The 24,622-nt window shown below is 45.4% G+C and overlaps 9 protein-coding genes across 9 annotated transcripts; 5 read left to right on the forward strand and 4 right to left on the reverse strand.

Moving 5' to 3' along the window:
• Positions 1 to 2,145: 2,145 nt before the first annotated feature.
• KVR01_012199 (uncharacterized protein) lies at positions 2,146 to 3,519 on the forward strand (the record flags this gene model as incomplete). The annotated part of the gene is made up of 1 exon (XM_044784726.1): positions 2,146 to 3,519. The coding sequence occupies one exon, from the start codon at positions 2,146 to 2,148 to the stop codon at positions 3,517 to 3,519; it is 1,374 nt and encodes a 457-aa protein (XP_044638777.1).
• A 1,293-nt stretch (positions 3,520 to 4,812) lies between these two features.
• On the reverse strand, positions 4,813 to 7,963 carry KVR01_012229 (uncharacterized protein; the record flags this gene model as incomplete). The annotated part of the gene is made up of 4 exons (XM_044788598.1): positions 4,813 to 4,834; positions 6,573 to 6,864; positions 6,976 to 7,051; positions 7,190 to 7,963. 4 exons carry the CDS (start codon positions 7,961 to 7,963, stop codon positions 4,813 to 4,815), a joined length of 1,164 nt encoding a protein of 387 aa, XP_044638807.1.
• Positions 7,964 to 8,545: 582 nt separating this feature from the next.
• On the reverse strand, positions 8,546 to 10,003 carry KVR01_012160 (uncharacterized protein; the record flags this gene model as incomplete). The annotated part of the gene is made up of 6 exons (XM_044792786.1): positions 9,475 to 10,003; positions 9,272 to 9,403; positions 9,079 to 9,209; positions 8,916 to 9,015; positions 8,697 to 8,863; positions 8,546 to 8,623 (listed from the first exon to the last, which is right to left on the reverse strand). Exons 1-6 carry the CDS (start codon positions 9,758 to 9,760, stop codon positions 8,546 to 8,548), a joined length of 894 nt encoding a protein of 297 aa, XP_044638738.1. The 5' UTR covers positions 9,761 to 10,003.
• A 1,541-nt stretch (positions 10,004 to 11,544) lies between these two features.
• Positions 11,545 to 12,110, forward strand: KVR01_012246 (uncharacterized protein; the record flags this gene model as incomplete). The annotated part of the gene is made up of 2 exons (XM_044791105.1): positions 11,545 to 11,693; positions 11,783 to 12,110. 2 exons carry the CDS (start codon positions 11,545 to 11,547, stop codon positions 12,108 to 12,110), a joined length of 477 nt encoding a protein of 158 aa, XP_044638824.1.
• A 1,018-nt stretch (positions 12,111 to 13,128) lies between these two features.
• On the reverse strand, positions 13,129 to 13,863 carry KVR01_012211 (uncharacterized protein). The gene is made up of 2 exons (XM_044786950.1): positions 13,451 to 13,863; positions 13,129 to 13,363 (listed from the first exon to the last, which is right to left on the reverse strand). Exons 1-2 carry the CDS (start codon positions 13,749 to 13,751, stop codon positions 13,347 to 13,349), a joined length of 318 nt encoding a protein of 105 aa, XP_044638789.1. The 5' UTR covers positions 13,752 to 13,863; the 3' UTR covers positions 13,129 to 13,346.
• A 1,463-nt stretch (positions 13,864 to 15,326) lies between these two features.
• On the forward strand, positions 15,327 to 17,213 carry KVR01_012259 (thiamine diphosphokinase). The gene is made up of 3 exons (XM_044784555.1): positions 15,327 to 15,769; positions 15,824 to 15,906; positions 15,977 to 17,213. The coding sequence occupies exons 1-3, from the start codon at positions 15,601 to 15,603 to the stop codon at positions 16,580 to 16,582; spliced, it is 858 nt and encodes a 285-aa protein (XP_044638837.1). The 5' UTR covers positions 15,327 to 15,600; the 3' UTR covers positions 16,583 to 17,213.
• KVR01_012144 (uncharacterized protein) lies at positions 16,821 to 17,805 on the reverse strand (the record flags this gene model as incomplete). The annotated part of the gene is made up of 2 exons (XM_044788776.1): positions 17,712 to 17,805; positions 16,821 to 17,645 (listed from the first exon to the last, which is right to left on the reverse strand). The coding sequence occupies exons 1-2, from the start codon at positions 17,712 to 17,714 to the stop codon at positions 16,821 to 16,823; spliced, it is 828 nt and encodes a 275-aa protein (XP_044638722.1). The 5' UTR covers positions 17,715 to 17,805.
• A 1,318-nt stretch (positions 17,806 to 19,123) lies between these two features.
• KVR01_012137 (uncharacterized protein) lies at positions 19,124 to 19,768 on the forward strand (the record flags this gene model as incomplete). The annotated part of the gene is made up of 2 exons (XM_044794398.1): positions 19,124 to 19,166; positions 19,242 to 19,768. The coding sequence occupies 2 exons, from the start codon at positions 19,124 to 19,126 to the stop codon at positions 19,766 to 19,768; spliced, it is 570 nt and encodes a 189-aa protein (XP_044638715.1).
• Positions 19,769 to 20,118: 350 nt separating this feature from the next.
• KVR01_012236 (uncharacterized protein) lies at positions 20,119 to 22,180 on the forward strand (the record flags this gene model as incomplete). Its single annotated transcript, XM_044791320.1, has 1 exon — positions 20,119 to 22,180. Exon 1 carries the CDS (start codon positions 20,510 to 20,512, stop codon positions 22,178 to 22,180), a length of 1,671 nt encoding a protein of 556 aa, XP_044638814.1. The 5' UTR covers positions 20,119 to 20,509.
• Positions 22,181 to 24,622: the final 2,442 nt, after the last annotated feature.

Consider the following 24,622-nt stretch of genomic DNA (forward strand, 5'->3'; position numbering starts at 1 on the left):
ACCTTCTAGTACTCCTTCTAGCACCCCTTTTAAACCTTCTAGTTTATATATATTTAAGTACTAACTAAATATTTAAATACTAATTAAATATTAAAAGGCTAGAAGTTTAAAAGGTTAGAAGGTTAAAAGGAGTATTAAAAGGTTAAAAAGAGTATAATCTTTATTTTTACCTTCTTACTTTCTAACTTTTTAATATTTAGTTAATATTTAAATACTTAATGAATATCTAAATATATATAGGTTAGAAGGTTTAAAAGGGATGTTAAAAAGGGTGTTAAAAAGAGTGTTAAAAGGGGTTTAAAAAAGGTTTAAAAAAGGTTTATATTGAAAATATTAAAAATTAAAGAAAACGTTTATATTATTAAAGTTATTTATTATTAACTTAAAAAGTATTTATAAAAAATATAAAGGAGTTATTAAAAGAAGTAAATATTAAGTATATAAAAAGAAATTATTAAATATATGAATTAATTTATTAAATATATAAATATTAATTTATTTAAAAGTTTAATTCTTTAACTTTATATTTAAAGCTTTTATAAATTTTATTTTACTTTAAATTAAATTTTAAATCTCTTAATTATTTTAAAATATATTAACTATTTTAAATAATAATAACTACTTTTAAAGTAAAGATTTACTTTTAAATAATAGAAATTTATATATTTAAAATTAAAAGAAAAATACTCTCTCTACTATTTAATTAATTAAAAAATGGAATCTTAAAGTCCTTATAAGTTTAATAAATAAATCCTTTTTATATTTTAAAACTATAAATAAAGTAGGTTAATCCTTTAGAAACTTAGGTTATACTTACTAACCTTACTTATAACTCTTTATTATACTTTATACTTTAAAGTTTACTCTTTTCACTCTAACTAACCCTTATATAAAAAAATTATAAACTTAAAGTAATATTATATATAAAAATAAAGTATAATTAGTTTATTTAATTATATTTTAATTTAATAGTATAATAAGTTAAATAATTATTTTTAAATAGTTTTACTTATAAAGTTAAATATTAATTAAGCTTATTTAATAAATATTTATTTAAATAAAGTTAAAACTTTAATTAAAAATAATAACTTTATCTTTATTTGTTTTAATTAACTTATATTTATATTTAAACTATATAATTATTTTATATTTAGTATTTAATAGTATTAAAATTAAGTACCTTATAGTTTTTAATAATTTTAACTTTTAATATATTTATTTAAATTAATATAACTTAATATATTAATATAAAATTTTTTTAATAATGAATAATATTATAAATAATTATAAAGTTATTATAAAAACTTTATATAATAAATTTAATTAAAATAGTTTTAAGAAATATTATATTATATTTTTTTAAACTTTTAACTATTTACCTTTAATTTAATAATAGAATTAAAAAATATAAATAGATAATATACTTATAATAAATTAAAAATTTTAAGATTTATTTATTATTAAAATTTATTATAATTTTAAAATAATTTTAATAATATTATTATAAATTAAATATTTTTTAAAAATATTAAAAGAATATATTTAAAAACTTAAACTTTTCTATATTATTAGTTTTATAGAATATAGACTATTAAAGTCTTTTTTATTCTCTTTTTCCATTAAAATAGATATATTTAGTTAAGTATAATATTTATATTATTAAGCTATGTGGGGGTTTTGGCTGTAGGTTTGTGTGTGTGGGTGCCTGGGGGCCCCAACAGGCTGCCTGCTAAGTCATCTATCTAGTGGTGGCCCAGTCGCCCACCCACTTAAGGATCTTAGCCTTCCTTTTGCAATCCCCTCAAACTTCCCCCTTACATAGAAGGTAGTGCCAACTTAACTGCAATCGACGTATTGAGGATAGTTGTCTTGTCCCTATTTCCCTTCTCGTGACATTGGCACTCACTGCGCCAACACTTGGTGAAGAACGGAGACCCACTGGTAATCTTAGCAGTATAAACAGTCACCAGAAACACCAACACTCAGAGCGACTCACTCCGTTTTCCTCTTCCTTCCTTTCTATCCAGGCCACCCTCTTGAAAAGTTCGGAGCCAACTGCCCCCTTCATCTCAAGTGTCAACTCTCCTGATCCGCAAAACTAATCCAATTAACATCTTGCTGTCTGCTCTCGTCAATTCATTCAAGATGTCCACCGAGGCTGACATCGCTGCCTATGTGGCCGAACTCAATGCGTCCGCAGCCTATACCCGTAGTCGCTGGAACGAGGGCGAGTCTCGTTTCTGGTTTTGGTCTCCCCCAAAAGACTTGGACAAACCCCGACTTCCGTATATTCCTGGCTTTGCTGTGCAGATCCGCCGTCATCTGCCACCGCCGCCTTTTGGCGGCCGTGACTACGGCATGGGAACGAGAGAAGTTCTGTCTCAAAGCTACCTCCTTGGAGCGACGCAGAGTGAGATGGTCATCGACCATCCCAGCGCTGACACTCCTCCGCCAGCCCAGTCCGAGACAGCTCATCTTACCGTCGTGGCACCCATTGCCATCGGCGGCGTTCGAGGAGCGCAGCTCGTTGCCTGCGAGATATCCCCTTGGAGTCATGGCGACAAGCCGCTGTATGCCGTTGCCAAGATATTCGATCCAATGTATTACAACTGTGACTATTACAACAGCCGCGAGCCTCACGATACGGTGTGGCAAGCAGATTCAGACTACAGCCGGGAAGCCGCTGCTTACGAACACCTCCAAAAGAACTTGACAGATTCTGCCCCCAAGTATTTTGGCAGCTGGACCTTTGATCTTCCCATCACAAGCAGGGGAGTCCCCAGGTCCAGGCCCGTCCGCATGATTCTGATCGAGCGACTCGACGGGGTGACTATGCGCAGCATGCGGGTCCGAAATGATCCGGAGGAGCCCGACGACGCTTTTCATTATCCAGAGGAGTACCGGCTCGAGGTACTGGCTATCGCCATGGACCAATACGCTCGAATGGAACATTCAGGACTCGATCACATTGACTTCGCAGACCGGAATGTAATGCTTGTCACCAGTACCAAACCATCTGCACAGGTTCCGATCATATCTGGCCTACCACTACCGCGTGTAGTGCTTGTGGATTACCATGCGTCTGTTGTACACGACCTTGCTGCTAAGGACAGACGTCCACAACGCCGCACAGCTCTTCCAATCAATCCGATGCAGCGGTGGCGGGACATGCCTATGAATGAGTTCATTGGCTGGGTGCCTGCTGAGTGGCACAGCACACCAAGATTGAAGAGCCAGTGGCTCGAAAAGAGGTTTGGTGGGCCGGAGCAAAGAAAGCTCTATACGATGGACGAGGCCACAACTAAGGCTACGACGACTTCAAGGCCCCAAAGCAGGGGAAGTGGGACGGATAATGGCCAACAAGTGCCCAATGACCCTCCAATCCTCCCGAGATGTATCCCATGGAATCCTGTGTCCGAAGAAATGAAGGCACTGAAAGCCGAATTGAAGGCAAAGCGGGAGAAAGAAACACCGGGAGCGCAGAAGGCACTGCCTGTTCGGAACGGCAATCATAAGTAATCGAAGTGAGCAAGAAGTTCAAATGTTACAAGGCAATGTGTTGGTAGATCTCAGCAGGGAGATTCCATGGTTGATCTTCATCAAGTGTCCAGTCAACTTTAGCAGGTGAGCAGCAGGCTTGCGCAATATCCACAGATATATATAGTTATCTAGGCTTTAGCTATATTATATTTTTTATTTAGTTATTTATTTATTAATTATTTTCTTAACTTTTAAACTAACTATTAACTTATACTTTAAGTATAAAGTTAATAATTACTTAATATATACTTTTAAATTTATTTATATATAAAGTTATTAACTTTTTTTATAAAACTCCCTCTTTTATTATATTTCTTATATATTATATATAAGTAAATAGTTTTTTAATAATAAAGTAATATATTTAAATAGGAAAGATTTAATTTTTAAATATTTAAACTTTTAATTTTTATATAATATTTATTGAATATATAATAAATAAACTTTATTTAACTTTTAAAAGGTTTTAATTTTTATAAAATTTATATAAAAGGTTTTTTAAATAAATTCATTATTATAATATTATTATTTTATAAATAACTATATATTTAAATTAAAAATTATAATATATTTAATTTATTTTATTAAAGGAAATTAAAATAACTATTAAATATATTAATATAGAAAAGTTAGTTTATTAAGTTTTATATTATAAGATTTTTTCTTATAAAGGTTATTTTAAGAAGTTATTTTAATCTTACTATATAACTACTTTATTAACTTATTATAATAAATTAACTTTTAATGTAACCTTGTAATATATAATAAAAAAATAAATTTTAAGAGCTTTAATATTAGTAGAATAGGTAAAGAAGTGTTTTTTTAAGTATAATAAAGCCCTATATATTAAAATTAGGCTAAAAATTAACTTAAAGTTGGCTCGATTTAATTTTAATATATATTAAATGCCCACCTAATATGTAAATACTATTATTCCTAATAATATAGTAGTTAGAATCTTCTTAATTAAATTAAAGGTTATTAATTTAATTTTAGGTATTATTATATTTTTTTTTTATTTATTATTATAGTTAGCTTTAAAGTCTTTATTATAATAGTTGTTTTTTACTTTATTATTTTTTACTCTCTTATTATTAGCTTTATTAAACCCTACTTTATAGTAGGTCTTATTCTTGTTTAATTAATAGGAGATATAGAATTTATTAGTTTTTAAGGGTTTTAGCGCTACTTTAGGTTTTATTTAATCCTTTAATTAGTTAGAGGAGAGTTATAGATCTATATAGGTAGAGTTAGAGTTAAAATATTCTAAGTTTAATAAGTTTTCCTAATTGAACTATTTATTAAATAATAAAAAATAGGCCTCTTTAAATATTCTTTTACTTTAAAGGTTATTATTACTTTAATTATATAATAAAGCTTTATAAAAGAAGGTTTTATTAAAAAATAGTTAAAGAAGTAGGTTAGGTTTTAACTTAAAGTTTTTAGTAATAGAAAGGTATTAAATAGGGTAGGTTTTTATAACTTTAAAGGTATTAACTATTTAAATATTATAAAACCTTAATAAGTAAGATTTATAAATATAGAAAAAAATATATATTATAAGCTTATTATAGCTTTTAAAAAAATAATAATAGTTTTAATAGTTTACTTTCTTTTAATAGAAGGTATTTTAGTGTTTATAAAGGAAGGAAAACTAGCTATTTTAGGATATAAAGGGTGTTAACCCTTATTTAATTTTAGTAGATATATTATAGATATTTTAATATATTTAAGTTTAAAGAATAACTTACCTTTTAGGCTATAAATAAATATATTTTAAAAGACTTATTAAAAAGTAGATATTATTATTATATTATAATTATTATTTAATATAATTTTATAATATATAGTAAAAGAATAAATTTTAGAAGCTTTAATATTAGTAGAATAGGTAGGGAAGTACTCTTTTTAAGTATAGTAGAGCCCTATATACTAAAACTAGGTTAAAAATTAGTTTAAAATTAGCTTAATTTAATTTTAGTATATATTAACTTTTAAATTATTTATAAAGATATTATATTCTCTTTCTATTATTATTAATATTATATTTCTTTAAATATTAAATCTTAAGTATTTACTATTCTATAAAAATACTATATATATTTTATATATATAGGGATTAAAAACAAAACCACATATAGGTATCTATAAGGCTTAGGGTGTGAATCATCTTCAACAGACAACTTACTTTATTCATCAATCAACTTTGAAACTTTTCTACACTTTTTGAACCTCAACATTTGTACGTTAACGTAGTCCTGGCATTTGTTAGTTGGCCAACTTGGACCAAACTCTAAAGTTAAAATTCAATGAGGTTTGGTCTAAAGGCATTACTGAGACATGGATCTTTGATTGTATGTTCCTACTATATGTTGCCTTCATGAGTGTTTGGCCATGCCCAGACAGACGGCCACACCAAGCACTAAAAGATTCTATGCTGTCTTGTGATAAGACATGGAGAAGGTGGGTGCTAGATAGTTGGCGACGATGACGAGTCGAACTCCATTTTGAAGAGCAGCAAGAGATGTTACTCGTCGAATTAGCTCCAATTCCAGGGCCTTGTATTGACACGGCACCCGTGACTGGACGAAAGGTACACTCCTCCGTACTATCTACTGAAATAATCGCCTCTGGCACCCCTCATTCACAAACCACCCTTGCTTTGTCTGCCCCGCGGCGTTCTCGGCGTGCGCGGCTGGCCTCCCCTTTGACCACCTCTCGGCCTCCTCGTCAGGTTGGTATTTCCTCCCGTTTGACCGCCTCTTCCCGTTTGACCGCCTCCTCCCGCTTGACCGCCTCTTCCCGTTTGACCACCTCTCGGCCTCCTCGCCAGGTTGCGATTTCCTTGCCCACCACGCCCAGCACGCGCACCACCGCCGCCTCGCTGACTGCCTGGTCGAGGGCGCTTCCGTTTCGGCAGCGGTGAGAGGAAATCGCCGTCGTCATCATCGTCATCATCATCGTCGTCATCATCCTGAAGGCGCCGGGAGTTGTTCGGCCAAAACTGGGTCCTCACACGCTTGCGTGGCGACAGGCGGCTGGGCGACGGCGTGGACAGATTTGTGTTGGATGGGGTAGGCGGCACGATGGCCGTGTCGCCGGCGGCCGCGGCGGGGCCGGCATAGTCTGCCGAGTCTATCCTGCGGCCCAGGTAGAAGAAGGAGTCCCCCGGCCCGCTGAGGAGCATGAAGCCGTTGCGCTCGTACGCGCGCGCTATTATCTGGAGCCGCTGCCGGGAGGTCAGGCTGTCGTTACTCTGCCCCCACGGTGGGCTGAGCTCGCCTGCCTCGAGGAAGGCGCTGAGCGGGCGGGTCACGTTGTATGCTTTGGTGCTGGGCGTCAGCTAGCTTTGACCTGCGGCGGGATACTCACTCGTGGCATTTGCGTTTTGAAGTAACCGGTTCATGTGTGGATGGGTGGATGGATATGACTTACGTTCCGGTAGTGAACCGCCTGTCATTAATCTCCAAAACAACTCAAAGCCTTGGTCGATGATTCGCTGTCCTCTGAACTGGAGCGCGACTGGTTTCAGAATAATGCACAGAAATACGATGGCGATACTGGGGGATCAAGGAGAGACCGTTCCGGGGAGCAGTTGATGTGGAGGGGAGGGGAGGGGGTGTAAATAGGCACAGAGGGCCACACGAACTTGTTGGTCGATCCATATCAACGGTATGTAGATAATATCAGTGTCTTCATTAGCTCGCGCCCAAGCTCCCCCCCAATTACCCCGGTACTGCACGTCGGGGAGCAGATTGCCGTTGTCATCCCGCTCAGCCATCTCCCAATTGCCGAAAAACTCCCCAAAAAGCCGCAGGAAATAATTGCGGTGGTCCTCGATGTCGTTCCGGTTATCGCGCCAGCGTGTGTACCTCTCGCCATAGTCGTCCAGATATATCTCCTCCCAGAAGCGCCTGCCCTCGATTCGGCGCCGGTCCATGTACCAGGCCTGGATGAACCCGATGAACACCTCTGGCCTGCCGTGTTGTGTCAGGAACATCTCCCCGAAATATCCAATCCGCCCTGCCCGCGTTGGGTCCGCCCTGACCTGCATCGACATGCGGAGGGTAGCCCTCTCCCCGGTCCGGTGGAGTCTTATGTCTGATGTACCTCGTGCCTCTGCCAGGAGCGATGCGCCTGGGCCCCTCAACGCATCTGGTCTGGCCCAGGTGTCGGGCAGGTCACTATCTACAGCGACATACGGGCCATGCAGGGGCTGAGCGGGCGGAATGGGCGGGATGGGCTCAGCGAGAGGATCCGAAACAACATGCTGTTCCGGCAAGCCTCGACATGTAGCCGGACAGTAGCAGCTCTTAAAATCGTTCTTCAGCCTCCGGAGTTGATCCTGTAGACGCCGTTGGCGAAGAAATAGAGACCAGTTTTCCAGACCGGGTTCATTCCACCCCGACTCAGAGGAGGACATGCCTCGAGAACGTAACCCTGCAACTCTATGAATATCCGGGCGATGCTAACAATTAGAGTTGTTAGTATAATTGCGGCTCTTCGCGATTCCGAAGTTTGTTGTCTGCCAAATGAGTTTGGAAGATCGCGGCAAAAAGGAAATGTGTGGCACTCCCTGTATGTACAATTCCACATATCAGGTCTAATTCAGGAAGCGCTTTGACAAATTAATAGGTATACATTATGCTTGAATGAAGCACAAGGGCGTAAACCTGTGGCTCTTTGTGTGCCCCGTTTCCGCTGCTTGCGGATTGAGGATGGACAAAGCAAAGACACACCGAACATGCCGGCCTACGGGAAAATGTAGAACGGAGCAATACAACATTTAAGACTTGTAAAAGATTCATTCGAAGCCCTTAACCCGTAATTGCAGGGTATATATCGCGTGGAGGTTGTGGATTCACGCGCCGCAGCTGAGCCAGACTTGGACGTTCTGGATTTGCACCCAGTCTACCCTAGGGTAGGATCAAATCAAGTGTAGACACTAAATAATATCCTTGTAAAATATTCATGAGCTCCCAGTAGGCTTGTGAGAAAGTGCTTGTTATGGAGTATTCTCTCCCACGTATTCTGGTCTTGGTTCCTTCATGTAGTCGTCTGGCAGCGAATCCGGGACTGGTTCCTACATGACCACCAGCGTCGTTAGTGACCTGCCACTTGAAGCTTCCAAACTCCGGGCTCAGAGGTATTCTTACCTGGTTCTCAACAGCCCATCTGCTTATGTCGTCAAAGTTCTTGCACTTATGCTTCGTGTTGAAGTCTGGGAAAGCCGAGGGACTTTCCTGATCATACCAAACCTGACCGAGGACTCCAGTGTCAGGATTACACATCAACGTCTGACGGATCGTGTCGAGACAATGTGCTGAAATTGAAAATTAGTCTGGGCATTGGAGACTTGGCCACAAGGAACTTACAGATGTGCTTCTCGACGATCATGTCTTCGTTAACGAAAGCACCAGTCCCCAGCCTCTTGTAATAGTCGTAGTTGTAATACAGGCCCTGGCGAACCAAGTTCTGTGAATCCGTTAGTCTTTGAGACGAGTTTCGCCCCGCTCTTGGAAATTGACAGATACGTACCAGACAGTGCAAGTGGTGCATGCCTTCAACGTTCACAAAGAAGCCACCGCCGTACTTATCCGCCCGTTGCACATGAGCATCAGTCAACCCGCTTTTCAGACCCTCCTCTTTGGAGATAACACCAGCGCGAGCTACAGGGAGCGTCAGGTCAGCCACCAGCGTGTAAGTGTTGGACAGAAGTGGCATATCATACAGTTGACCCCGAGTGCTTCCCAGGCGTCGTCAACTGCTGGGGAGGCCCTCTGCCTATAGATGGTCTCCGCCAGAAATGAGCCATTGTAGTTGACAAAGTCATATTTGATCCCTACTTCCTTGAGGACAGGAGCTTTCACGGAAAAATTAGATTCAACATTGACTTAGCAGAAGGTAACATATCCGTTTTCGAGACCAACTCACAGTATTGCGTCGTGTATGAGGCGCAAACAGCATCAAGGTCCCGCTTGCCATAGTAGAAGCCTAAGCAACCACTAGCGATGTTGAATGACAGGGCCAAGACAACGGCAACAGAAACAAACTTCCATGAGAATGCCGTGGGAGGGGCTCTGGACGAGTCATGGGGCGGCAACGAGTTTTCGAGGTCGATCTCAGAGCAGTCGCTGTATCTGGGATTTTTTAGGGGCTGCGACTCGTTTGGATAGTCCTCACCCATCACGGGCGTATATTCTCGACCCTTCCGGTCCATGATGACGGTGGTGGAACTGAAGAGTCGCGAGGGTCTCAGATCTGAGGAGAAGTTTCAATACACTGCTTGTGATATAATCTCGGGGAGAGTGATCCTGGCCGAAGCTGGATGAGGGCAGCCAGCTAGCCTCTCAGAGGCGCCTGAGGAGACAGAGATGCAACTTGTTGATGAAGGACAAGTATAACCCTTCCGAGTCGTGCCGTGGCTGGAGTCGGTCCTCAAAGTTCGAGAGGTGCAGTCAGATGCCTCAGTGCTCCAGGTTGTGAGGTCTTCTAGTCGATACGAGAAGAGAATCACCCCCAGGCAGAAGTGTCACCCCACCAGCCGCACGCCAAGCCTGAGGTCTCAGTCGTGATGGAACAAAGGGATGAGCAACAGCGATTGCATCATGTGTTACGGCTAGTGAGCTCCGACCAATGGAAAGCTCGATTTCCTGTAGAGGCCGGCAAGCTTCTGGAGCAAGCTCTTAGGCTCTTGATGGCACCTGGGCACGGCCTTTAGGCGGCGCTGAGCATCGTAAGATCGGCCTGATTTTTAGACCTTGACAATGCCTGTGTCCTTGCACCATGTTCCTAACAGATGCACTGACAATGATGCACACACATCTTGCTTGAACCGGCGATTGCAGATTTAGTAGGCTTCAAAGTCGCGATACGAGAACAATCACGCTTCCCAATCAACTATCGACCAATTTCGTGTTGTCAGTACAGCTAGATCCGAGATGGAGGGGACGGGGAAGACGGCTGCTAATTCAAAGAAACAAACTACAGCAGCTGGAAAGGCATGTGACCAGTTCAGCAATACGAGCTGTACTCAATAGACAGTATTCCAGCCAATTGCACAATCGGAGCAGAGCTTCGTGGTTGCAAGACTACCACTGGCGTTGAGCGATATTGGTGGCCGCATGCAAGGCTTCGGAAGTTCATCGCATCTTTCACGGGATGGGATGGATGTCCATGTCAGCTATGGCGCCACGACTCCCGGAAACGTGTTAGAGCTACCCGGGCGATGCTAAGAGGCGAGAGTTCCAATTGCTAATGGATTCCTCAGGGTTGAGCTCCAAAAGAACCTAGCCGTGAATAGTTGGCATCTGAGCGGAGAGGTGTAGCGCCATTTCTAGCTTTTGGAGACCGCAGGAAACGCCTCTACGACACAAAGACAATATAAGTGGACAGACAGACGACCCATTCAACAAGGTTCACCTTTAGGGTGTCTGCTGTGTGTGAGCTAGGCTCGGAGGGTGGAAAACGCTCGGCATTGACATGAGTTCCTGACAGTACCTCACCCATTGTCATGTTCAGCTCTGACCCTTTGCTAAGCTTGGTAAGACCGAGCAATACTGGCATGCCATACATCACCACCAGTTGGAATCTAGGCTAGATGAGGCGACGGGACTGTTCTATTGCTGTATCGAACACGACCTCACTACCATCCCAATGAGGATCATCGATTCTCCCCATGTGATATCGTATCCTGAGTGGACTCCGACCCCAAGTAGACAAAGAAAGCTTGGTAAACTTGTCATATGACGCGATGGCCGAGCGATAGATGTGATCCGAACCAAGCACTCCTCGTGTCAGCCCTCGATTGTTGAGCACCAAACAGTTGGGCGAGCTTTGACCGGCTAAAAGTGAGGGGGTTAATGGGATGTGTCCGTGGGATCTGAGACCTATATAAGATTTCACTCAAGCCCACTTCCACAGACCGAGCTCAAGAAGCCAGAAGAACCAACGAGTAGCTTTACACTTTGACACAAGCATCAGCCAACAGCCAGATATCTCGCCATGAAGCTTTCCAATCTTATCCTCACCATCCTGCCCCTGGCCCTCGCGGCCCCGATCGCGGAGCCCGAGGCCGCATCCGAGATCGAGGCTCGCCAAGGGTACAAGAACTACGGCACATACGGCGACAAGAATGGTGGCTACGGAAGCTAGTAAGTCTCTCCTCCTCTTCCACCCTCTGCTCTCCCAACATATCATGAGCTCCTCCTGAGACCTCACCTGCTGATACACATACCCACAGTGGAAGTTACGGAGGCCCTCCTCCCAAGCCTCCACCACCACCTCCCCCTCCACCACCGCCACCACCCGCACCAAAGCCTGCGCCTCCCCCACCGCCCCCACCGCCACCTCCTCCTCCTCCCAAGCCTGTCCCGCCGCCTCCTCCGCCACCGCCCCCACCAAAGCCCCCAGGATACGGCTCCTACGGCGACAAGAACGGAGGCTACGGCAAGTACGGCAGCTATGGCTCATACGACAAGAAGGGAGACTACGGAAAATATAGCAACTATGGCTCGTACAAGAAGGACCTGACCGATGTCCTTGCTGCCGCCGCACAGGTCCTGGAGTGATTCCGAACACACCATCCTGGACCTATCTAATGCTACCAGAGACAAAAAAAGAAAGAAAGCCCTTCACGGGCACACATTTGGCCATTGTACGAGATGAGAGCAGGAACTCCCGGTGTGGGGTGTATATGATTCAAAAAAGCCAAATGTTTCAAACATTAAGACATAATTTTAATTAGTTCGAGATGGCTGTCGTAGGCAACTAGATCCAGTTCCCAATAGCGGCCACTCCAATCACCAGAGCTCAGCAAGCAAGCAAAATAAATATAGTCACTCATTAAAGCAATCCCACTCTTCCCGAGGACGGACAAAGGTGTGATCATGACATATATGCCTAAATTTATAAGCATGTGTCAGATACGATACCAGCAAGCCACGGGCAGCCTAAGCGATGAATTTATCACTTTTGTCAACCAACAGTTCCATTACTTTCAATTTCTTCAGTACTATTTTAAAGATACTATTTCTTTACTCTAATTAATAATATGATTATCTAACCTATTTAGATATTTAACCTACTGCATGTATTACAACTATTTTTAAACATTAGTTAGATGTTTTACTTAGGGACAAAAATGCGCCTTCTTCAATGTTCTTTCATAGCAACCTTCGGTTGTGTCACGATTCCGAGCAGGGCATATCGAATAGAGCAAATTGACTGGTTATTCAACTATGAATAGTGAGCGTGGGAAGCCCATTCCTATAGACAATGGAGCGTTACAATGGGTGGACCTGATTAGTCACCCACAGCTCGATAGGTTGACCAATCATCTTGTCATAAAGAACACACAAACTTAGAGGCTACATTTGATGATCTTGGCAGAACAAGCCGCTCACGGTATTTTATTTGTGGTTCCCCATGTACATAATCGCCGTGACACTGCAAATACAGAAGAAAAACACCGTGGCTAATCACGCCGAGTAATGATTCAGGGAGCTTTTAACCTGACTACATACAGGTTAAAAGATGCCACGCAAATAATGCTAGAGGCCCGTGTGGAAAGTCCAACTAAACCACCGAGCCGCCTATTCATGTTGTTTATGGGGCAATTTATGACACCATACATCTCCCGAGCCATGCGATACATGTTTGCCTCACTTGGCATCTCCATCGGACTTCCGCGCGTAGTACCTTCTGGAAAAAATGTCCTCGTGAATGCTACTCCCCCCATGCACTCCATACTCATTTCAAACTTTACCTTATTGTCCCAGCCATCGAAGTTGAGTGGTTCCCCACCCTCAGGGCCTGTTCAACACTGCCAGTGGGAGGTCAGCAAGCAGATTCAGATCCAAAAAGAACAACCACGAAAAGAAAAACAGGCCAAGCAGGTTAAGTTGTGTACCTTTCCTATCCGCATAAGCGAGATCCCCATGTTCGATGCGCTCAGCCTCGATGTAAGCCTCAAGGATGCGGTCACCCTCCTCAAAATCATCAGGATCGTGCTTCAGTCCATGGGAATAGTGGAAGTTGGAATAAGAACCCCAATGGTCCTTGGCGAACCTATACTTGGTCGGGGCCTTATAGGTAGGCTGCGAAGCTGCGGTATCGGCCGGTGCACTCTTTCCAGCGGATGGGCCGGCACCTGCCCGAGTGTCGTTGGGTGCTGAGCCAGAGGCTTTCTGGTTGGACTGTGTGTCAGACATGTTGGGGTGTTTGCGGTGGATGGGGATGAGCTTTGGTTCTTGCACGAGTGGGGGTGAGTCGTAAGGAAGGAGGGAAGGATCGTTGTTTAGGAAGACTTGACCTTTGGACGGGATGATCGGATAACGAATAAGTATCCTGGAGAAGAGGGGTAGATAGATGCCTAGGTACATTACTCGCGACAATATTCACTTTCTTATAATGTTATTCCGAAGTTTATTCAATTATTTTACTTATCCCTATAGTTAGTATAACGTTATTAAGTTAGTAGAGTATTATATAATTTACTTATCATATAAGCTTATAATTCTATATAAGTTTAATTAATAATAGTAAAGTAAATAATTATATAAAATAATTATTAATATTACTTTTATTAAATAAATTATATTATATTTAAATTTATAATTAACTATTAGAAATAATTAAAAGTTATAAAACTATTAAATTAAAGTTTAAAAGATTAATTATATAATATTAAGTCATATTTAAATAATATATTAAAATAATTATTGATATTATTTACTTTTATATATTAAACTTTAAAATTCTTTTATTATATAAATTACTATATATTTTAAATTTATATTTAACTAAATTATTTAATATTATAATATTAATAAGTTAAGAAAATTATAATTATTTGATAACTTTTAAAATATATAAGTATTAATATATTATATAATAATATAAGTAATATTTAAAAAAGTAAATTATAAATATAATTAATATAAATTAATATCTATATATTTAATAAATTAATATATATCTTTAATATTTTCTTTCTATATACTTAATACTTATTTTTCTTAATAACTCCTTTATATTTATAAGTAGTTTCTAAATTAATATTAAAAACTTTATAAAATAATTTTCTTCTTTAAATTTTAATATTTAAATTATAAACCTCTTTTATAACCTTATTACCTTCACTTTTTAATAACTTTTTTAATATATTTTCTAACTTTTTAACACCTTTTTAAAAATATATATTTTTAAGTGTATTTAAATATTAACTTAATATTAAAAAAAACTAAAAAATAAAAAGGTAAAAATAAAAACTATACTTTATTTAACTTTTTAACACCCTTTTTAATTTTCTAACCTTTTAAACTTTTAACTTTTAATATTTAATTAATATTTAAATACTTAATTAATACTTAAATATACTTAAAGATATATAAGTTAAAGGGGGTGTTAAATAGTTAGAAGGCTTATTAAAAAAGTTATTTAAAAATAAAAGTAAAAAAATATTAAAATAAGTGTTAAAAGAGGTTTAAAAAGAGCTTATACTTTAAATACTAAAAATTTAAAGAATCTTAATTAAATATATAATTTTCTATAAACTCTATATAAAAATAAATACTAAATATATAGAAAGAAAATACTAGGTGTATAGACTAACTTACTGGGTGTATAGACGCTGGCTCGGCTGATGTGTGACGGATGTATGTGTGTACAAGGCACAATTCGCCGAGAAAGGGTGCACTGCAGTAACACATAGACTGGGGGTGGGACACAGTCTACCTCCTGCCTGCGCAACTTGAAAAGTCCACTGCATATCATCATAAATGTATGCGGCACAATAGCGTCACCAAGAACTATCACTTACCCCTTGCCTAGGCTGAAGTGACGCCGCCACAGCAACTTAGTCATGAGCCCGACGGATCGTCAACGTCGACTCATTCAAACAATCCCCACTATAGATAGATAACCAACTGACCCCTCATCTCGGGCCCAGAATCCCCTCTCGCCACAGCCCATCCCGCCCAGCGCCTACCCACCTGCCCTCCCTGCTGCAACAATCACATCCCGCCCGTGCATTCATGCACGAGACCCCCCGCACCATCCATGGCCGCCGACCCGATAGAGTGGTACCCGGCCCGCATCCTGCAGGAGGCCCGGGCCGAAGAAGGAGGGGAGGAGCAGCCTGGCAGTAGTCCTCCCAACCCGTTCGCCCTCATCATCCTCAACCAGCCGCTGCGGGACGTGGCCACGCTCAAGAAGCTATGGAGGAACTGTGAGTAATTTTCAGAACCCCCACCCTGCGCCCTGCTGACACCACCACCACCAGCATCCCTGCGCGTCGCGGCAGACGGCGGCGCAAACCGCCTCCTGGACGTGGTCGAGAGTGAGCAAGGTGACGGCGGGCTCTTCGTAAGAATACCAACCAACCCCTGCAAGAATCCACACCTGAGGTCTCCTAACAAAAGAAAAAAAAATACAGGACAATCTAGACGCCATAATAGGCGACCTGGACTCGCTCACGCCCCAGGCGAGGCAGCACTTCACCACCACCACCACCACCGCCCACCCGGCAAAGGTGATCCACGACCCGGAGCAGGACTCGACGGACTTTGGCAAGGCGGTCAGGTGGGTCCGGGCGTCCACCAACACCGCCGACACCACAGCCCCGCCGGTGGACATCGTGGCCCTGGGCGGGCTGGGCGGCCGCGTCGACCAGGGCCTGAGCCAGCTGCACCACCTGTACCTGTTCCAGGGGTCGCCGTGCTACGCCGAGGGGAGGCTGTTCCTCGTCAGCGGGGAGTCGGTGACGTTCCTGCTGAAGGGCGGCAGCAGGACACACCGCATCCACGTGCGGGAGAAGGGGCAGGAGGAGGGGGATGTGGGTGTGTTTGACAAGTACGCCGGCGTCGTGCCCGTCGGGGGGCCGAGCGTCATCACGCTCAGGGGGTTCGAGTGGGACGTCGAGGGGTGGGCGACCGAGTTTGGGGGCCGGATGAGCACGAGCAACCACGTGCTGCCCGGCAGCGAGGTGGTCGAGGTCGAGACCACGCGGGATGTGCTGTTTACGATTGCGCTGAGGAGGTGATGCGGCCGTCCTGTGGTGAAAGGGCTGGCCTGTTAGCCATGGGGCCGAGGTGGTCTACGGTTCAGATGCTCTCGGAGGGAGGGCGGAGACAGTGTCCCAGAGAGTTAAAGGGTCCTTTCATTCCCCCATAGATAACGACGACGCCAAACAGCTCTTCACGCCCGCCCAAAACGCCATGCTGATGCAGGTCTCAAAACAAGATACGACCAAGATAAACCCCCCCCCCTCCACCCAGACCTCACCGCAGGAAGTGCAGGCACAGCCAGCAGAACAAGAAGAAGACCACCACGCCGGCCCAGAAGATCCACCTGTCCTCCCGCGCGCGCCGCTCAATCATCCGGATCGTGTCCCCGGACACGCCCAGCGTGTTGGCGACCGAGTACAGCCGCCGCTGCGTGCCCTTGAGCATCTCGCGCTGCGCCCCGAGGTCCCCCAGCACCGCCTGGCCGCGCGCGATGTACTCGTCCAGCGCCGAGTTGGTGCTGGCGAAGAAGTCCTGCTCCCGCAGCGCGTGGTCCTCACGGGTGACATCGTTGCTGCCCAGCCCGTATCCCCCACCCCCGCCGCCGGTGCTCGTGTTGCGCGCGTGACCTCCCCCTCCCCCTCCCCCGTACCCCCCGTACGAGCTGGACGTCCCGCCGCCGCCGGAGGAGGCGTACGGGTTCTCGGGCGTGGCGGCGTAGGGCCGGCGGCCCAGCAGCTCGCCGCGGTCGCGGGCGTGCAGGCCCTCGTCGCGCGCGGCCTTGAGGGCCTCGAACTCGCGGCGGTAGGCCGCCAGCTCGGCGCGGAAGTTGCGCACGCGCTCGGACGCCTTCTCCTGTTTCGCCGGGTTGAGCTCCTGCCGCGCGAGGGAGTTGTACTCGTCGATGGTGCGCTGGAAGGCGGTCAGCGAGGCGCTGAGGGAGCCCAGGGCCGCGGGGCTTATGGCTGTGGCTGCTGCGGCGGATGTTGTCTGTGGCGGGGCGCCATCTGTTGTTGTCGCTGTTGGGGTCGAGGACTGGAGGCTGGCTAGGTCTTTGCGGATCGAGGTGCTCTGCTTGAGAGCGCCGTTGAAGATTGTGTTCTGTTGCTGTTGTCAGCTGCGGGGAGGCTGTGGGCTGGGGCCGACGGGGGAGAGGAGCTCGCTCACCATGTTGGCGCTGGTTGTGCTATGCTGTCATGTCATTGGGAAAGGAACGTGGGTGGAGGATGACCTGGTGCTGGATGGGATTTATGCTTGCTGCTTGCTGCCTGCGTTGCCACTAGGCCAAGTTGGCGACGGACGATCTGGCATTTCAAACTGCCAGCGTAGCTGCCGCCCTAAAGCTTGACCGCCTGCCTAGAGCGTCAGCCGACCTCGGCAGGTCTTGCTGGGATTCCCACGTGGCAGGGGTACCCCAGGAGACAATGTACCTAGGTACTTGCGCATTCTTGCAGCCCGCACCAACGACGACGTTTGACAGTCTTGTCTTGATTATTAGTACTTCACTTGTTTCCCGTCATCACACTTGCCCGTTGATTCTTCAATCATCTAGATCCCTTTTAGTCCAACATGAAAACGGTCTCCGGATTGACTCATTGGGCAAAGGTGTGGTGGGACGGTGTTTGAGCCTGCGTGGCTCTGTCTTGGGCAAGTATCTGCATTTGGAATTGTAGTGAGGCAGACATGAGTATTGCCCGCATTTGTCCAATGTCGCTACAGTACGATGTGTCTACATAGGGTAGACCATAACCGCCGACGGCGCAAGACGTGGGCGGGCCAAAACAAAGCACGCCTCTGCACGACTCGGGCAGCAAAGCCAGCCCTGCTGCACCATCGTGCAAGTAAATCAAATCAATACTAGCAAGAGTGGCATTCCACCAGCGAGAAAGGCCCTCCCACAATTCTCCGACCAACAACTTGGGGTCCTTTTAAAAAGAAAATGCAAAAGTGAAGTCTCCCCTCTCGGATTTGAACCGAGGACCTATAGATAATCTTGCACACTATTACAGTCTACCGCTCTGCCAGCTGAGCTAAGGAGAGGACATGAAGTACGTAAGCAAAGGTTGTTGCTATAACCCGGCGTCATGCACAACCATTGCCAAAACGGCCTTGCAGCAGTGAATAGCAAGCAGTTCATGTGCAGTGTTAGTTAGTTACACCTGTCATGGACTTGACGGTCCGTCATTGATGGTTTGTACACAATGCATTGCGTCGACATCAACAATGTGCATTTCCGACTGGTTGAAGTGGATTCATTGTACCATCCCGTTCCCTATTATTGCATGTGTCCACCTCAAGCCGCCCGAACAAAAAGATCTTTTAATGTTTGTCAATCTAAGGGGTTTTCAGTCACAGTACCCGCTCTAGGACAAACTGACAATCGCCAACATCATTATGGGCCGCCAAACAGGAATCACCATGTATTTAAATACAGAGACAGCCCATCTTGCAAATCAGACCTCCCAGCTTCATTTGCCCATCACACAACTAAGCAATCGAAGCCATCACAGCCTGATCTCTTCGAGCACCAACATCGTGACCCCTTCAAAAAATAATAAAAACCCCCAGCACCAGTAATCATGGCCAACCCAAAGCCCAACCAGGGAGCCGCCCAGCCGCCCCGTAAGCGGGAACTCCGATCCTTCGAGAACGTGAGGGCCCTGGCAGAAGCACTGACCAAAGCCCTGACAATGACAGCTGATGAGCCCCCCAACCCACAGACAACAACAACCCACACACCCACCCCGGGCCTCAAGCAGCTGCTACCCCCGGCCACCATCGAGCCCAGCCCCGAGCAGCCCGGCAAGTTCTTCTTCTACGGCTCGCTGATGGACCCGGACGTCCTCTACGCCATCACAAGATCCTCGGCCGAGCCCGTGCTGCACAAGGCCACCATCCGCGGCCACAAGATGAAGAAGTGGGGCTCGTACCCGGCGCTGATCCCCGGCGGCGCGGGGGATGTGGTCGACGGGGTGTACTGGGAGGCCGAGGACGCCGGGCAGTCTGCGCTGCTGCAGCATTACGAGACGAACATGTACCGGCCTGTTGCTTGTACGATCCGCGTTGAGAAGGGGGACGGGGGTGTTGTCGTTGAGGACGGGCTTGTTTTTGTGTGGGCCGGCAACGCGGGGAGCGAGGAGCTTGAGGAGGGGGGGTTCTCGCTTGAGGAGTATCGGTTGCACCACAAGCCGTATATGTTTGTGCCCAAGCCCTGGGAATTATAGAGTTACGAGATGCTGGACTCCTATTAATACTTGCTTCCTGCCATGTAGATGTAGCGGCGTTTGGTAGTAGCGGAGTTTGGTACCTAGACTCTGATTCACCAAATTGTCAATAATAATAATACTCCCAACCCTAAACCAAGCTCAATAGTGAGGACTACACTGTACGAAGGCGCCACATACGTTTTATTTGTATGAGGATTAGAAAACAAACCACTAGTGAGCTCTACAATTTCGAACGAGCTGCATCTGACGTGATATAAAAATAGATCAAGGTGTACACAATGGACCCCACTCCCGGCGGCTGCATGTGGCACGCCCTGAAAGCTTAACCGCCAAGGGACCTGTTGGTGCAGGGGTTGACTGTATCTCCCAATTACAAAAGCTTTAAAGGCCAACTGGGTTCTGCGGAAATTCAAACTACTTTATGATGAGAGAGGTTGCGGAGCGTTTAAGCTTTGAGACCCCCCTTCTCGTGCATTTTGGGTTCGTCTCAAAGCTGCAAGCTCGAGAACCAGTGCTCCGACTGAACCTTCAATCGCCAGATGTGAGCCCACGTTCTACGAATCGAATATTTTGAAACTTCCTTCATTAGTTACCAGGTGTCTTTATTCTACAGCCCTACTTGGTTCATCACCGATTAAGCTATAGATCGATAGACAGGCTTGACACAGCCCAGCCACGGCTGGAGTTGGTCCCCGAACGACGATCCAAAGAACCCCGGGCCGGTTCACCCCCGGGGACATGTCGCCAAACACCTCGCAGCGCAGCCAGCGCTACTCACACCGAGCTCTCGTAGCACTGGCAATCACTATCACATGGAGCACCGTCTGGTTCTGGAGAAGCGACATTACCTCCAACGTGTACAACAGTGCTCCAGACCACCCAGCGCCGCCGGTGCTCACAAGCCCGGACCATCCGGACACGCCGCAGAACGAAGGCGGCGAACAAGACCCGCCAGCCGAGCCAACAACAGCGACGGGCACGGAGCAGCCGCCGTCGCCACCGCCGCCGTCGCCGGCAAGCGCTGATTTCCTCCCGCCTGAATACCTCACCCTCCCGGAGGACCAGCAGCAATGCGAGGACATATTCGGCAACTCGTACATCCGCAACATCGCGGGCACCGTACAGGAGAGCTGCGCCGCCGGGTCCCCGTCAGAACTCCACTGCTTCTTCGGGCAGAGGCTGCGGAACAGGTGGGTGCCGTGGGAGAGGGACCCGCTCTGCCTCGCGCAGGGCGTCAGGTTCGCCCCCAGCAGTGGGGCGTCGGCGTTCTCGCCGGGCTACAGCGGCGCCGAGTTCGAGATGCAGTGCGAGGCGCAGAACTTTGACCGGGACCTGATGGGTGACTACTGGGGCGGCACTGGGGTGGGGAACACTTTCAAGACGTGGAAGTTCATGAGTGAGCAACAGGATGGTAGTAGTACTGGTATGAGTGGGTGCAGCAAGGAAAACAGCACAGACGACTGGATCGTCCTCGTGCGCCGCGAGATCAGCGACCAGCACAACATCTGGCACCAGCTGATGCAAATCTCCCAAGCCCGGCACACAATCGACGCGCTGCGGACCGCCATAAACCCCGACACCGGCCGGCCGTGGCTGTCCGCCGCGGACGCCGCCCGCGTGCAGGTCGTCCTCGACGACGACCGCCACCACGCCCTCGAGGACCTGTGGCGCATCGCGGGGGGAGGCGGCGCCCCCATCCGGGCGAGCGACCTGGCCCCGGGGACGTGCTACGGCAACGTGATCGTCCCGATGCCCGGGTCCAGCAGCCCCTTCTGGTCCGCGCTCATCGGGGACCTGAGGCAGGACTGCCGCGGGCGGCAGACGCTGCTCGACACGTTCGTGGCGCGCGTCCTGGCCCACTACGGCGTCGAGCCGCGGGCCCCCAGCGAGATTCACGAGTATCCCACCATCACCATCGTCGACCGCGCCGAGAACCGGAAATTCATCAACCTGGACGCCAGGGTGGACGCCCTGCGGGTGCGCCACCCGTCCTCGCGCATCAGCGTCGTCGACTTCGCGGCCCTCACCTTCGCGGAGCAGCTCCGCCTGGTCCAGGACACGGACGTGCTCGTCGGCCACCACGGCGCGGCGATGACGCACACGCTCTTCATGGCGCCGGGTGCCGCGGCCGTCGAGGTCCTGCCGCCGTATTTCCTGCAGCGGGGGTTCCGCGCGCTGGGGCGCATGCGCGGGCTGGCGTACTTCACGGGGCGGGGGATGTGGGAGGAGGAGTACAGGAACGTCACGCGCGGGGAGCCGCTGCCTGAGGGGTGGAGCCCGCCGCGGGAGCACGAGGGGTGGAAGGAGAGGGAGTGGGCTTATATGCTTGATGAGGACTTTTTGGGTTTGGTTGATGCGGCGGTGAGGAGCCAGTTGAATAGGCTTAATGATGATGAGAGGGCTGTGTAGACATCAAATTGAAATAGATGGGAGAGAATGAGCGATTGTTATAAAAACTGTTTGCTTTTTTTAAGTGCTGGATCTTAAGCGTTTACCACCGCATGAAGGCGCCATGTATATCCTAGGACGTATGCGGAATAGAAACGAAACCAGTTAAGAAGTACATAGACTCCAACTAGTTGAAAAGCCACTTTCTGGAAGTCTGCCCACTGTAGACGTACAGATATTCCGACGTAAATGGTCCAACAAGAAGGTTTACTGGTGTCGCTATATTTCAGTACCTATACACTTATTTACATTCTAAAGTGCTAAAAGTACACTAATAATATATAAATGTTGTACACCACTAAACTCCCTATATAACTATTATTAGGATAATATATTATATTTACTTTATAAATATAAATCTAATATAGTTAGGAGAAATATTAAATAAAAAAAAGTATTTCTAATACTCTAAAACTTTTTTCTATATTAGATTTAAAGTTCTAATTATAAAGTAATTAGTACTTAAAATATATAATTTAAGTATTTTCTTCTATTCTATATTAAATATATAATATTTATAAACTTTCTATATACTAAAATACTCCTTTTAATTAAGACTATTAAATAATATTATTTTTATTAAATTATAACTATTAGTTATTAAGTAATCTATATTTTTAATAATATTTTAAATTTATAATAGGTATATTTAATACTTTAATTAAAAGTATTTTATTTATATATAGGTTTTATATTATTTATACTACTTTTTTAAAATATTTAGATAATGGTAGATATTTTAAGTAGAACTTTTAACTTAAATTTCTCTATAACTAAACCTTTTAAAATAATATAGAAAGAAGTTTTAGAGTACTAGAAATACTCTTTTCCTTTTAATACTATTTATTAGTTTATAAGACTTAAATTCGTTAAGTTGACTATTTATATATATAACTTTAGGTGTATATAATATTTATGTGCTATTAGTGTACTTTTAGTACCTTGGAATGCAAACGAGTGTATATCCGAACCATGCACGGCGTCTTCATGCATTGAGGTTACACAAGCCCGCATGTGCGGCTGAAATCTGACGTGTCCAGCCCAACCCCTCTTCAAGGACCACAGGCTCGCTTTTTCTCCATCCTGACTGCGCGAAAGCTCTGGAACACTTTGGATACAAGTTGTCCGTCTACTTCCCCAGGGCTGTTTTGGCCTCTGACTTTTGGATACGCCTATAGCTGCACCCCTGCTCTTGGATATGGATCCGGTTTCTGCTGTCGGCCTGGCATCGGCCATCCTGACGTTCGTTGAGTTCGCGGGGACCTTGGTCGCCGGTTCGGTCAACATCTATCGCTCAGCCGATGGGGCCCTCGATGAAAACAGGCAGCTCGACACGGCCATCGACGAACTCGATTCTCTGTCTGCTGTGCTTAACGGCCAGCTCGTTGGCAGGACCCCAGCGGAAAGGAGCATCGCCCGGATCGCCAAAAACTGCCACGAGGATTCCAAGAAGCTCGAAGATATCATCAAGCACATCGCCAACCCTAGAAACAAGGGACACGTGTGGAAAAGTGTCAAGGCGAGTTGGATGAGTATGAGGAGTCGGAAGGATGTAGCCGAGTTGAAGAACCGGTTGCAGGGGTATCGTTCAGAGGTCCTTCTCCAGGTCACATATCTCCTCCGGTACGCCTATACATTGTCTCTACTTGGTCGCTGTGCTAACCACAATTGCACAGAGAGGAGCAATCCAGCCTGAGTCTTGGGATCGCCAGGATCCGAGACGACTGTTCCCAGCTGAAGATTGGATTCAGAACCGACATTACTAGTACGCGAAGTGAGATTTTGGATGCCATCAGCGCTCTGAACAAACCAGACCATGGGGTAGACTTGAGTGGAACATCACTGGCAGATGTTTCGAAGATGCTGCTGGCAATACAGACCGAGGTTGAGGAGACCCGCCTCCATCACCGAATTCTTCGTCAACTTGTCTTCAAGGACATGAACTCGCGAGCCAATCAGATACACCAGGCTGCACATGATACATACAATTGGATGCTTGAAGACGGGCCTGCCGAGAAGTACGATGAACGCGCACATGCATGGCACACATTTGTCGATTGGCTGAGAACTGGAGACAATATCCTCTTCGTATCGGGAAACCCCGGATCAGGAAAGTCGACATTGATGAAATTCCTCGTGCAACATGAGCGAACGAAAGAAGAGTTGGCAGTCTGGGCGGGGACGAATAAGCTGATCCTTTGCGTGCACTACTTCTGGAACTCAGGTTCCGCAGTGCAACGGTCCCTTCCGAGTCTCTATCGCTCGCTCCTCTTCCAGTCACTCAGCCAGGAGCCCCAACTCATTGAGGAAGTGTTCCCCCTGCAGGTTAGGAAAATGAGGGCTTTTGACGGAGATGCAACAGTTGAAGCGATCCAAAATTTTGACGAAGACCAGATTGAAGAA

This window comes from Diaporthe batatas, assembly GCF_019321695.1.
Source record: "Diaporthe batatas strain CRI 302-4 chromosome Unknown Contig00018, whole genome shotgun sequence".
Classification (NCBI taxonomy): Eukaryota; Fungi; Ascomycota; class Sordariomycetes; order Diaporthales; family Diaporthaceae; genus Diaporthe; species Diaporthe batatas.

What these genes read in the sequence shown, in the direction of transcription:
- KVR01_012211 (XM_044786950.1), bottom strand. Translation starts at nt 13,751, where the DNA reads ATGTCTGACACACAGTCCAACCAGAAAGCCTCTGGCTCAGCACCCAAC.
- KVR01_012259 (XM_044784555.1), top strand. Translation starts at nt 15,601, where the DNA reads ATGGCCGCCGACCCGATAGAGTGGTACCCGGCCCGCATCCTGCAGGAG. An exon ending in CAAGAAGCTATGGAGGAACT is followed by an intron (nt 15,770 to 15,823) that starts GTGAGTAATTTT and finishes CACCACCACCAG; the next exon opens with CATCCCTGCGCGTCGCGGCA. An exon ending in AAGGTGACGGCGGGCTCTTC is followed by an intron (nt 15,907 to 15,976) that starts GTAAGAATACCA and finishes AAAAAAATACAG; the next exon opens with GACAATCTAGACGCCATAAT.